At 37.5% G+C, this 13,637-nt stretch overlaps 1 protein-coding gene across 1 annotated transcript in view; it reads right to left on the reverse strand.

Moving 5' to 3' along the window:
• Positions 1 to 4,412: 4,412 nt before the first annotated feature.
• The window catches only part of LOC113232058 (A disintegrin and metalloproteinase with thrombospondin motifs 3-like), a 112,680-nt gene continuing 103,455 nt past the window's right edge, over positions 4,413 to 13,637 (reverse strand). The window contains exons 15-17 of the mRNA XM_026466683.1: positions 10,469 to 10,573; positions 8,524 to 8,659; positions 4,413 to 5,188 (exon numbers count right to left, since the gene is read on the reverse strand). Of these exons, the coding sequence (XP_026322468.1) occupies positions 4,907 to 5,188; positions 8,524 to 8,659; positions 10,469 to 10,573 (523 nt within the window). The 3' untranslated portion in view covers positions 4,413 to 4,906. The remainder of the gene's footprint in view (positions 5,189 to 8,523; positions 8,660 to 10,468; positions 10,574 to 13,637) is intronic.

The following is a 13,637-nucleotide window of genomic DNA, read 5'->3' on the forward strand; positions in this document are numbered from 1 at the left end:
TCACTCACATTGCAACTTTTTTTATAATCTCAAATGACGGGACTAATAAGTCGTGCGCCTGGTAAGCCACACGCCTGTCCATGACAGTTGCAGTGTCACTCAGACCTTTAAATCGCAAAGATCTGAGGGGCACTGTCACCGCACCCGTCACTCTGAGACATAAATTGACAAGTCTCAAGTGCCTGTAATTTCACCAGCACCCTTCAAAACCGGAACACAGTATTGCTGACATCACTACTTGGGGGCAGAAGTAGGTAAGATGGCAGTACTTGCTGCTGTGGACAGGAGTGTCGCTTACCTACAGGAGTACGATTTGCTCGTCCTGTCACTTGGAATCACAAAAAAACGAACCGAAACTTCCTACAGAGAATTTAGTCATGTTCAGCCAGGGCAACTATGTAACGCTTTTGATCTTTTGATGAAATTAAATCTTTTGGAGCGTATGTTCGTGTCCAATTTTATTTTACACGGTACAGACTCAAAGGCTCGTTAAGTTCGACACTTAACATTTAAATTCAACTATACGTCGGTTACGATAAGGACGGTCCAAAGTGCGAACCTTGATGAGCTCTTGACAGGACCTCCAATTAAAAAAAGGACCCTTAATTTCTTTTTGAGTATTAAAATTGCATTACCCATTTATATAAAACGTGTGAAGTGTTTATACGTAAGGCAAAGACAAATTTGGGTACGTTTATTACTTTATACATTGTACTGTAATTGTAGTTGTAATGGTAACATTAAAGTTGCGTGAACTGAAATCGTCGGGGATAGAGCAAATCCGTGTATGTAGTATTGGTAAGAGGCGCGTATCTGCACCGAACCAAATTCCACAGGAGAGTGATTTAACGTTATCACTTTATTATGTCAATGGCTACGACTTTCATTTTTGCACAGTAACCATTAATTTATGATATCTACTGACTGATAACAATAGATTCCCGGAAATCACGCCAATTAGGTTCCTACGACATTTACGCGGATGTGATTTGGCCACTAAATTACCGAAATGGAAACTCATAGTCAAATGCTATTCACCCGTAAGTGCACTATCTCCAACGAAATGTATCTATTAATTCCGTGATCGTAGTGAATTTCCGTGTGCACCTGTCATCGAGTATTTAACCAGAAATAGAGACGAAATAAGGGCCATATATTCGTGGTAACACATTAGCGATACAGCTCTTATAAATATCGACTCTCGTTTGCACTGAAATATATACAGGCCAACTACTGCTTCTGTATTTATTGTAATAAAGATAATATCACTAACAATGCCGTGCTGTTCTATTCGGTGGTGTGGGAAATACAGCAAAACATCTAATTACAAAACAAACGGAATCATACCTCATCGGTAAATAAATATTAAATATGTAATTTTGTAATTTTCGTCCATTATAGCAAAGCTCAAGTTAACTGTTCGATTTGAAGTGAAACAGCTGACGACATCCATTGACGACACCCGTCAATAATTTCGAACTCAGACTAGCCAATCGGAGCGCAGTTGTCACAGTAATGACATGGCGGAATAGTTTTCAAACAAATTAAATGACATTTCGCCTCTATTTCTGGTTATATACTCGATAGCACCTGTATATAGTGCTAACAAGAACTAGCGAAACTATTAGTAACCCAAATGCTTGTGACGTCATTATGTACTCGGAAGGGTCATAATTTGATGTTTTATTAACGCATGCTCACCGAAAAGCTCGTGGACTCCTGGTAATCAATTTCCATTTAATAAGTTAGTCATAATAGTCACGTACAAATATCTCATATAGATGAGGTTTATGGGATTGTAAGGGAGTCACCACATTAGTTAGAAAAAGCTAAAGCTTTATTAGCAGTAGAACTATTTGTGAAGGAGTTCGTCCAGGAAAGTACTGTCACCTTTATCTATTTCTGCCGCAAAGCAGTAATGCGAGCATAACTAGGTTCCGGTTTTGAAGGGTAAGGATGTTGGTGATATTACACACACATACCTCTATGCCTCAGGGTGCCAGGCGCACTGGCAGTGCCTCATTTAAAGTTCAGAGTGTCACTGCTATTGCTATGGACAGTCGTGTCGCTTACCACCAGGCGTATGACTTGTTCGTCTTATCGCTTTAGTACCACAAAAAAGCTTCATCTTCATGCAATAAGAGCTACAAAAATGCGCGTTTCTCTTTGGCTCGGGCTCGCCTATGCGAAATGCACTACGTCTTTTTTGCTTTTGTTACATGGACGTAATGTAACGCTTTTTCTGACTGGCTTAAGCCAATTATATGTCGATAAGTGTGGTGTTTCCTTAATTGTTATTTATGTGTAAGTACCACTAATTAGGTAGAATTTTGCTTTGCGGATATAATCTAATTAAGTACTAAACTAATTAGTATTTTCCACACAATTACGAATACTAACTGAAAGTGGCCTAATGTTCTGTTTTGCTTGATAAAAAGCGTAGGTAAAAAGAGTTCTGAAAGGTCACTTATTCAGCTACCGGTTTGCAAAGAGCTCTCAAATTACTGGGGAACGGTGCGGCGATGAGTTTTCTTTTATTATTTACAACTTCCCGATTTCCTGCGACGAAGTCTGTGGAAATTTTACTTTAAACGTTTTCTCTTTGGTCGTGAATGGAGAAAATTATTTTAGAAAATTCCGTTGTCAATATCAGAACATTTCCGAACCGACATTGATTTCTGAAAGGTTACAGCGACATTGTGTTCTCTATTTTCTATTTTATAGAGATTGGTGACAAGTACTTCCCCATCTCATTATATACTTTTATATGAAAATATATATTTTGTTGAGTCCATGCATATTTTTTTTGTTACCAAGTGGCTGGATGAACAAGGCGTGCACCTAGTGTTAAGAGCTTTGCCTTGAGACAAGTTGACAAGTGTCATGTGCCTGTAATTTTACCAGCAACCTTACTCACAAACCCGGAACGCAGTAATGATCATATTACTGCTTGGCGGCAGAAACAAGAACAAATAAGATGATAGCATCTTTATAGAGTTCTATTACTACAGAAATATGTTCATATGTATGGTTAACTTCAATAAAATTACAAATAACAACACACAATATGGATATACACTTTTTTTTTTGGGTGACTGGTGTTAACATGCCTGTCCATAGCAGTTGCAATATCACATTTGAAGTTGGATTATTATAAGCATCATTTTATAACCCCTGGACCTGTCCGTACCTTGTTTTTGTTGCTAATAAATGGAAAGAATTTCGAAATAAAACACAGAAAGTAAGAATAGCACATTTATTAAAAAAAACTGGAAGTGTTATTATACTTAATATTATGGCACTTTGTTGCTTATGCATCATTGGAGAACATGCATGCAAACCTTAATCTAATTATGAATAGAAAATTATAAAAAAACAGTAATAAAAATACTGGTTTTACGGAATCTGTATCCTATTTATAGCTTCGTCATAGTGAAGTTATGATAATAATGTATAAAGCCGAGTTCATTGAGGCAAATCGAGTGGATGAAACTTATCGTTTGCGAAAAATTATCTAGCAATATTTCAGAGTTCTTAGCGTACAGTCGATATCGACCTGAGATACCTGACCCCGTAGCCAACATTTAGGTTCTGAGAGTCTTTTTGCGCGTTTAACAGAAAAGTATAAAAGAATTTCAGCTTTTTGATTCATTTTTGTATTCATGTAATGTAATCAAAGATGTAAATGACTTAAAGAAGTTCCTTAAAACGTTTCCATTAACTAATGATGCAAAAAGGAAGTCATACCACACTGAAATGTACGGCTCACAGGTTAAAGATTAGGTTTGTTTAAAACCTTTCTTCACACTGATTTGCTCAGAACCAAATAGACGGTTATGGGGTCAGATTAGGGCATCGACTGTACATGCCATACATAATCTACTCTGAGATATTTTGGTTAGTTCTTGCTTGTAGATACAGCCATAGTAAAAGTCATATAATATAAGGCATACTTGAAGGCGATGTGACATTATACTAACTAAACAAGTATGGTAACTCCATAGAAAATTAGCAGCGCGGTATGTACGGAGTTATCATGCTTGTCTTATTATATTATACTACTACTCTACCAAGAAACCAATATCACCCAAGTCTCTAGGTTACATTATTCGAGTGTTCTGGAAAAATCGTCGTTTACGTGGTGACAAATATTGAGGAATAAATACGGTTTAAGCCTGCAATACATGTTGGCCGAGTCTAGGAGAGTAAAGGAAAATACCAACGAAATAGACAACCTATTTGCCTTGCTATATATATTGCCAGCGCTCGATGTCGCTCGCCGAGCTGGCCAAGTGAAGGCGAGCGCCAACGTGTATTCATTTAGCGTGTGGTTCATTTAGCGTGGCTCTCCTCTATTACTTCGAATCGGTGTCGGTTTTTCTGCACAAATTAAATGCGCTCGCCTGTGCTCGGTCAATATCCAATACAACTTTTGTAACTGTAGTGAAAAATAGGCACTTTGCATTAATATTAGACATAATTGGTTGATAATTTTAACATGTCAGTCAACCGTGTCTATGAGACCTATATAAATTTATTATATTATTATATGGGGCCCGAAACGTTGGTTTGTTTGAAAAAACAAATATACGCGATTTAAATTCGAGAAATAGATTAATTTCCCTAAGTTTTAATGTAAGTTATTATCTTAATGTAAGTTGTAACTTCTACGGCGTTCATATCGTTTCAATGCTCAATGAAAACTGATAGCGCCCAACGCGTGGACAGCTCCACAAAGTTCGTCTACATTGGCCGTTTGTATTGCACTTGTGGACTGTAGCACTTGCCTTGTATCACTTTGCCTACGCTCGTGTTGGCGTAGTCTCGGCCAACATGTATTACAGGCTTTATGGAATACACCTTTAATGACATAGGATAATTCAGCCATAGATATTCTATTCTTATCTTACCCAGCGCCTTTATAATTCATGACTTTGACGGCGCTGCAGGTGTTACAGCAGTATTTTCTAAAACGAGGTAGCGTGCAATATCTGATAAGCTCATTGGTGGTGAAGTTTCCACAATACTGAGTCCCGTCGGCAACTGGGCATGGCTTGCTGGTTGTGGAGGGACAACGGTTTACACAGCGACGCCGCTTTTCTCTTGGCTTCGGTCCGCATAGCATTTTGTTTTCAGCCGGGCATTTCAGTGGACGGATGGATATACCGCGACCGCAGGTTGTTGAACACTGTATAGAAATCAAGTTGGTATAGTTTAGGACAAAAAAAATTACAAAATAATTATTAACTTAATTAATTATAAGAATAAAATTATTCTCATGTAATATTAATTTTATTGAATATTATGATATTAAAAACATATGTTTTGTGTTTTGTGAAATAACTCCACTATAGTCTGTTTTTTTGAAGATGAAGTAAAATGACAGTTCATTGCGCAAAAATGCTGCCCGCTTTCAAGCTGCTAGTAATTGCAGTCGATAAATATTCCATCGACTATCGATTGAATGTTGGTCGTGCTTATGCAATAAACAGTTAAACTTGTTTAATTCCAATTCATCAGCGGCGTATTATTGATTTTAAGTTCATTTGAATTGACAATTTTTGTAGGTTCATACGTTTACACCGTATTTAGAACTAATGTATATTGAAAATAGAAATAGGATAAAGGATGTCCTTTATATTTTAATAAACACAGTTCTAAAGGCAGTGTATGTATGTATGAACCAAGACAAACGCTTCTAGCGTCACAGTGACACGTCTGCGTGTCGAGTGTTTGTGGCGTTTGAGTTGCAATCATAGCTATTGTGGTGCCACACTCCGGACACTCCATACAACAGTCGAAAGTTATTTACCTACTACTACTACATACAGCAAGGCGCTATCTGCACACGCGCAAATGTGTGCGTGAAGTGGCAGGAGTAACCCATCACTTTCTCGTGCTACATAGGGCGCACTATGAGTTTCCGGAACTGGCCACTTACATAAACAATATTTAAAAAGCAATTACATAATAACATTTGAAAATGGAACTCTTTGGTTGTAGAATACAACCAAAGAGTGTTTTTACATTGTAGCGTTGTTTTAGAAATTGGTTGTCTACATCACCATGGATTTAACTCGTGAAAATGTTCATAGTACGATTTTCTACGACTTTAATTGTAATCTAACAGCTCAGCGGAGCTTCACTCGGCTTCAAACTGCCTTTGGCAATAAAGCACCATACAAGACGACTATTTTTAGCTGGTTTGCAGAACAATCATATGTTTGCGTGTGAATCTCAGTGACGAATTTCGTGACAGTCGCCCGTCCACTGCTGTAAACAACAAAAACATCGATGCTGTGCGCCGTATGATCAAAACAGACAGGCATGTTATCACATACCATGAGATTTGGGTATCTTTAGGCATAGGCATGAGTCAAATACAATCAATACTACACAAACATTTGGGTGTGAAAAAGCTCAGCTCTCGGTGGATCTCACAAAATTTGACTGAGGCTCAAAAAACGGATCGCGTCACTTGGTGCAATGCCATGCTTACCAGATTCAACGAAGAGGCGTCAAATTTGGTGTGAGACATAGAAACAGGTGACGAAACATGAATTTATAGTTACGATCTCAAAACAAAGCAGCAATCGATGTCGAGATGAGTCGAAACCAACCAAAGGGGCGCGCGTGGAAAGTGCCTCTAAGCGGATGATTGCTTCTTTTTTTAATAAAACTGGACATGTGGCTATCGTTGCTTCGGAGAATCGTTGTACCGTGAATAGTGATTGATACACGACCGTCTGTTTGTTCGAAGTTATTCACAAACTCCGTAAAACTAACCGTAAACGCCGTATCATCTTGCACCACGACAATGCCAGTTCTTACACGGCCAGACAGACAAATGAATTTTTGAAGGTGTACAACGTTGACCTTTTGAGCCATCCCGCGTACAGTCCCGACCTGGCACCTTGTGACTTTTATTTATTTCCAAAAACTAAGAACCAATTACGCGGTCAACGATTTTCATCACCTGAAGAGGCTGTCGAAGAGTATGAAAAATACGTTTCAGAGATTATAACGGAAGAGTGGCATAAATGTTTTCAAAATTGGTTCATTCGTATGAAAAAGTGCATTAACGCTAAAGGAGAATATTTTGAGAAAAAATAAATTCATTTCTGACCATTTATAGTATTTTTTTCTTATTCATTCCTGAAATTTATAGTGCACCCCACGTATTACGTTACGTGGTCAGAACGTCGAGAGGCAACACAGCAACACTAAAATGTATTATCTATAATTCTATTAATAGAATCCTAATAATTACATTATGTTCATTAGGTATTTATATCGATATACTAGACTAGACTAGACTAATATTGAAAATTTATTTTTAAAATATATTAAAAGCACTTAAAATGTTATATTTTGGACAGGTACTTTTAAATAAAACGATGTTATATATTAACGTACAAGTTTGTAATGAATAAATGAAAACTATGTTCAAATATGAAAGCCATCTTAGCGCGAAAACGGCTCGCCGACAGCTTTGTCGCTGTTCAGTCAATGTGCGGGGCATGGTGCGGTATCTAAAGCTAGGGAGGGGCGGAGATTGACCGTTCTCGTTACTTTTTTGTTCTCTGGTGGTGCCCATAGATTACACTAGAGACTTTATCGATAATGTTAAACTATACCCTTTGTATGAGAAAGCAGATCTGCCAGCTATTTCAATCGGTCAGACAGCAAAAAGGACTGGGAAGGTTTTGTGTAAATTTTATATTTTTTTATGTTGTGATTTGTTTATCATCATGTTGTTATATTATGTTGACAAAACAAAGGTAATGAATATATTTTTATAAGTTCTGATATTCTTTTCTCCTTCTTGCGTTTTAACAACACAAGTAAAAGTAATGTTTAGGCTTTTTTCTTTATGTAATGAAGGAGGCAAACGAGTAGACGAGCCACTTGATAGGAGGTGGACATCGTCGCCCGTGGACATTTGCAACATCAGATGAGCTGTCTATGCGTTGCCAGCCTTTGAGAGCCCTGTAAACACGCTTTTTGAAGAACCCCATGTCATAGCGCTAAGGAAATACTTCAGAAGGAAAATCATTCCACACCTTGCAGGTTCAAGGAAGAAAGGAACGAGATGCTCGCGTGGTCTTACAATGCCAGGCATCTAAGATGTGGGGATGGACTCTACTACTTTGGCGGGAGGTGCGATGATAGAAACGAGACGGTGGCACCAGTTTGGAAAGTTCTTCAGAACACTCCCCATTATAAAGACGGTATAACACACAGAGAGAGCAAACGTCTCTTCGTAGGGTATGGGGCTCCATATCGTCTGTGAGTTTGGGATCATCGATAATACGAATAGCCCTACGTTGGATAGAGTCAATTATTCGTCAGAATCCATCGCGTACACTAAATCCAGAGATAGACAAATTACCAATAATTTGTCGTTTGAAAAATAATAGCCTGAAGAATTATGTCCTATAAAAGTTGTATTATTTAAGTAAAAGGTTTTTGTTTTTCAAAACTCAGTTAAGAGAGAATAATCATTATTAGGTTCACACTCACTGCAGTCCAGGGCATCTCCTTCCAGTAAACAGGACAAGGAATGCGGTTGCAAGGCTGCGTGCGGTTCGGCTTGTTAGTTGTAGAGCATGACGCTAGTGATACGCTGTTTTTGATCCGACCCCATCGAGTTGAAATTCTGATGACGGAGATAATTACAAATTAATTGTTAGTAAATTTTTGTAAATTATTGTTGATGTAAACTTAAGTCCCAAACACAAACTTTAATCAACTGTTTAAAGAAATTATAATAAACAGAAAAATGAGTAAAATGCTCCCGGCATACAATAAAATTAATGCAGTCATTTTAAACATAATACTTTTATGCAGTATGTATACAACTTTCGTACTTATTAATGAAGTTGAAGCTTGTTTTAAGTGAACAAAATTGAATCGGAAAGCTTTTAAAGTTATTTGTACATCGTGACCTGACTTTTCAATCTTCTAAGAGTGAATCTTCTGCAAACAATTTTCAACTGCTGTCGAATTTTCGGAACTTAGAAGTGCAATTTTAGTACAATCCATTTATAGAACGATTAACAGAGTCTTGGGTGGGTAACATTTACAATTATTAATTTTAAAAGATTTCTAAATGTTTGTATTTACATATCATTTCATCATTGGCTATTGGATTTTCGTGTCATAGGCTGCAGTAAGTCATCGATCCATCCACCTACTTACTTATTATTAGAGTACCTTACCACTCCATCAATTCAAGTAGCTCCTTGTGAAAGAGTTCGTCCTGGGAAGTACTGCCACTTTACCTATTTCTGCCGCCAAGCAGTAATGTGAACATTACGTGTTCCGGTTTGGAAGGGTAAGGGTGCTGGTGCAATTACAGGCACATGGGACTTGTCAACTTGTGTCTCAGGTGACGGGTGCAGTGGCAGTGACCATAAGATCTTTGTGATTTAAAGTTCTGAATGGCACTGCAACTGTTTTGGGTAGGTGTGTCGCTTACTACCACGCCCACGTCCTTTTCGTCTCGTCACTTGGTATTATGCAAATAAAAAAATACCAGTTTCGCGAACTATCTGGTCTATTGTGCGGTGCATCAGTCGATTATAATAAAGAACCAACGTACAGATTGATCAATCATGATGAGTGCAGTTCAGCCCTGAGAGAATAGATGAGAAAGGGGAAATTCAGACAAGAATGCGGGGTGCAGTTTTAGTTTAAAACAATAAACAACTTATGAGATACTAATGAGATGGTTAGCTGGTTATCGATCTACACAATATCTTTACGGTAGGTAAGTTTATGCAGTTTAGAACTGCAGTTTCTCACGTTTGGTGGTAATGTAACAAGCGGTGGCAAATTATAAACAAAATAAATGCTCTTTTTTAAATGAAATTTACACGCACTGCTTTCAAAATATGTATTTGTTGATAAATCAGTAAGGCGGGTTTTAAGGAGGTGAGGTGTGGGGTACCGCCTCTCGCGTCCCACATTCCGCGCGCTTAAAATTAGTATGAACAAAATGAGAACAGGCGTAGAAAATTTGACACAGATCCGATAGCGACAAGCGCCCGATGGCGATAGACGTGGCAGCGGGCGGCGCGGCGTGTCATTAAACCGCTGGGAAATTTTCGAGTTTTGTTATAAATGTGAATTTAATAACTATAGGGCTTCAGTTGAAAACCAAAATTAGCAGGTTCTCTGTAGTACTTAAAGAGAAATAAATATCTCCATATAAAAATTATGTGCAAAAGTGGATATTTTATTGTTAAATAATTCGTTTTAGTCTCTTATTTTAGCCTGTTTTCGGGATTTTATATTATCGAGTAAAGTACATCCTGTTGTGTAACGAATTAGCACATTCCTTAGGTGCATCGAATATTTTTCTAACACCTTTATTGAATAGTAAATATCTAAACCATTTGATCTAGCAGAACAGTCTCACTTCTCCTCCAGTGACTCGCCTCAAATGTAAACTGTAGTTACTCACTTAACACCAGATCGCACGCAGAAAAGCTGCCTCTCTTGGATTCCCTTCTTGCCACATGTGGTGCTGCATTCTTCCCACTCACCGGGCACCCACACGAACTTGCAACTGTAAAAATGTATAATCGATGCCTGTAAAACCAGTAGTAACCATTCTAAATTGTACCTTATATTATTGTAGATTGGGCATAAAGATATACATTTGTATCGAGGAAATAATGACGTGAATGCCAGTGAACTCTTAAACAATCTTAATACTATAGTATTAAGATTAATTCAATCAATCAATCAATCAAATAATTTATAGGTACGACCGTCTCGAAGGTCACGATCACAAACATTGTTTCAGTACTTACTGCCAACATTATGGGGTACTAACTAAAATAATTAAATCTTTTTTTAATTCTCAATTTTACACCATGTCATATATCTTTTCTTTATTTTATTGCTACTGTATGTTCACGTCGCTCATCGTTTAAATAATCAATCACTAAGTAATTTTATGCTTTTCTAGTCAATAAACTTTTTTAAACTGGCCATGTTGTTTGTATCAATAACAGATTAGGTAAGAAAGTAACCTTATTCAAAAACATCTGTCTGATAACTTAATTTTGTCGGAGGCTTCTTCCATCTATCTTTTCCAATTCTGTGTCTGCAATAGGTTTAATTTCGCCCACCTGCTAAATTGTCTGCTACATACACTGACCGTTGGAAACAACTTTTTGATCATTTTCATTACTATAGATTATTGACAGGGAAATGACGTTTGTTTCGTGGGCATCTGAATCATCTCTTCGAAATAGAAGGAAAGATTGAAAGAGAACTCTGTCTGAGTTGGAGATTATTTCACCGACAAGAGCCTAGCTCTTAAATTAAGAAGAGTTTAATGTAATATAAACGGTTCAGAGAACACATTTGTTCGTCTGCTTCAGTTACGAAAGGGTTTAATTAGAGAGTTACCACACTCGACGACTGACGATGCGACTCGATATATTATGTGAAACGCACAATAGTATTTTCTGCAATCGTTGCATAATGAGGGTTCCTAAAGTCGAGTTCCGTGTTTAGGTCACGAGGCTTTGCCGAGGTACGAGATTTTAAGATCCAATTATTATTATTAAATTTATGTAATGAATGCATACAATACTTTTTCTACGAGTAAATAAAATAATGATGCAGAACCTATATTTAATGTGTATTTTGTTAACAATCCATGATAACGTAGGCAAAAAAAGTTGAAATATTTGGAACAAAGAAACTATAGAGTCGTGTTGATTTTAATCTTATTTTTAAAATGACTTTTTATTAAACGTTAGCAATAGCTAACAAAACATTGTTGTACTCGTTTTACGGCTAGAGATTACCTATCAGAAGTCAGAAAATACATTTGCCCGAAATAACGTTAGCTCCAATTTTCATAATGTCAAATGTATCTTTTTGTGAGAAGCATCAAAATTACTTGAAAGCGTAACGATTTTATTATAAATCGGTTTTCGGAATTACGAATATTTGAGTTTACGTTTAGTTGGAATATCGGTACATTTCTTACAGTACACGCTTATTTTCACATTTGTAGTAATATTTGTATGTATGTATCTGCCTAACTCTTTATTATTTCTTTAAGTGAATTTGTACACAATTCGACATAATAACATATATAAAAATTAATTAACATTTAGGAGAAAGGCTACTCCATTACTCTTGTGTTCAAGTAATTTTCAGTCGAAGCTAAGTACGGTGCATTTTGTTAAGTTTCCAGTAGAAGCTGAATATGGTTTTTTTGGGCCCTTAAATTGTTGCAAGCATAATCTCAGTACAGAGTACTAAAAAACCGACCTCAAAAGTACGTAGAATTACGTCTATTTGCTAAGTTTCATTGAAATATCCCCTAGTTCGCCACTATACAGGACATGATACTGGAGATAATAAAAATAGGTTCTCACTACGACTCTACTCAAAGTATATCGAGGGAAAAACGCCTTGAATTGGAGAAATAGCAAAATCTTCTGGGAGTTTACTATTGCCCATCTCTAAGAATTGACTACTTTTCCGCTCTTGAAAAGCTCCTTGAAGACTTTGCTCCTTCATATGATCATACCATTTTGATGGGTGATTTTAATACTTGCCTTCATAAAAATGATTCACGTTCGAGCAGTCTTCGTTCTGTTATAAATTCCTGTAACTTACATATTCTTCCATCTAACGCTACGCATCATTTTCCTAACTGTACTCCCTCTCTTCTGGACCTCATAGCAGTCTCTTCTCCCGAACTTGTCACCAAGCATGGTCAATTCACGGCTGATGCCTTTTCCTATCACGACCTCGTGTACCTGTCGTATAGGGTGCGCGTGCCCAAGGCTAAGCCTAAAATTCTCCTACAACGTAATTTTGGAGCCATGGACTTAGATCGATTGCGTGAAGACGCGAGTAGAGTTGACTGGTCAGTAGTGGATAGTGTTGGTTCGGTGGATGAACAGGTCGAGTTATTTACATCGCTACTGACTCACCTTTATGATGTACATGCACCAGTTCGACCCGTTCGGATCAGGCACCTTCCTGCACCGTGGCTGAGTAATGACCTTCGAAGTTATATGGAGAAGAAGAATCGTGCGAAAACCAGATACAAAATTGAACCATCTGATGCGAATTGCAAAAAATATCACCGAATCAGAAATCGCTGCAACACATTGATTAGGGATGCTCAGCGACGCCACATCCACACATCCATCGAAAATGGTAACCCCACTAAAATTTGGAATTTCCTTAAGTCGCTTGGAGTTGGTAAATCTCATAGTAATAATTCTTCTTTAGACCTGAATCTAGATACCCTTAACAATCACTTTTCATCTGCGCCTGTCTTTGACTGTTCAGTCAAGGACAACACTTTGCTATATCTTTCATCTTTACCAACTCCTGACTATTCATCTTTTGTTCTTAATCAATTTACTGACTGTGATGTTAAGAAAAACGTTTTAGCTATCGCTTCCAATGCTGTAGGCAGTGATTGCATTAGTCGTAATATGATCATTCCGCTCCTCGATCTCCTCACTCCCGTCATAACTAAAATCCTTAATAAATCTGTCTCTACCTGTGTTTTCCCCTCTGCCTGGAAAGACGCTTATGTCATTCCATTACCAAAAAAAACCAAACCAAACTTCCCTTCAGACTACCGT

The sequence above is a fragment of the Hyposmocoma kahamanoa genome, unplaced genomic scaffold (assembly GCF_003589595.1).
Source record: "Hyposmocoma kahamanoa isolate Upper Pololo Valley unplaced genomic scaffold, ASM358959v1 66, whole genome shotgun sequence".
NCBI lineage: Eukaryota > Metazoa > Arthropoda > Insecta > Lepidoptera > Cosmopterigidae > Hyposmocoma > Hyposmocoma kahamanoa.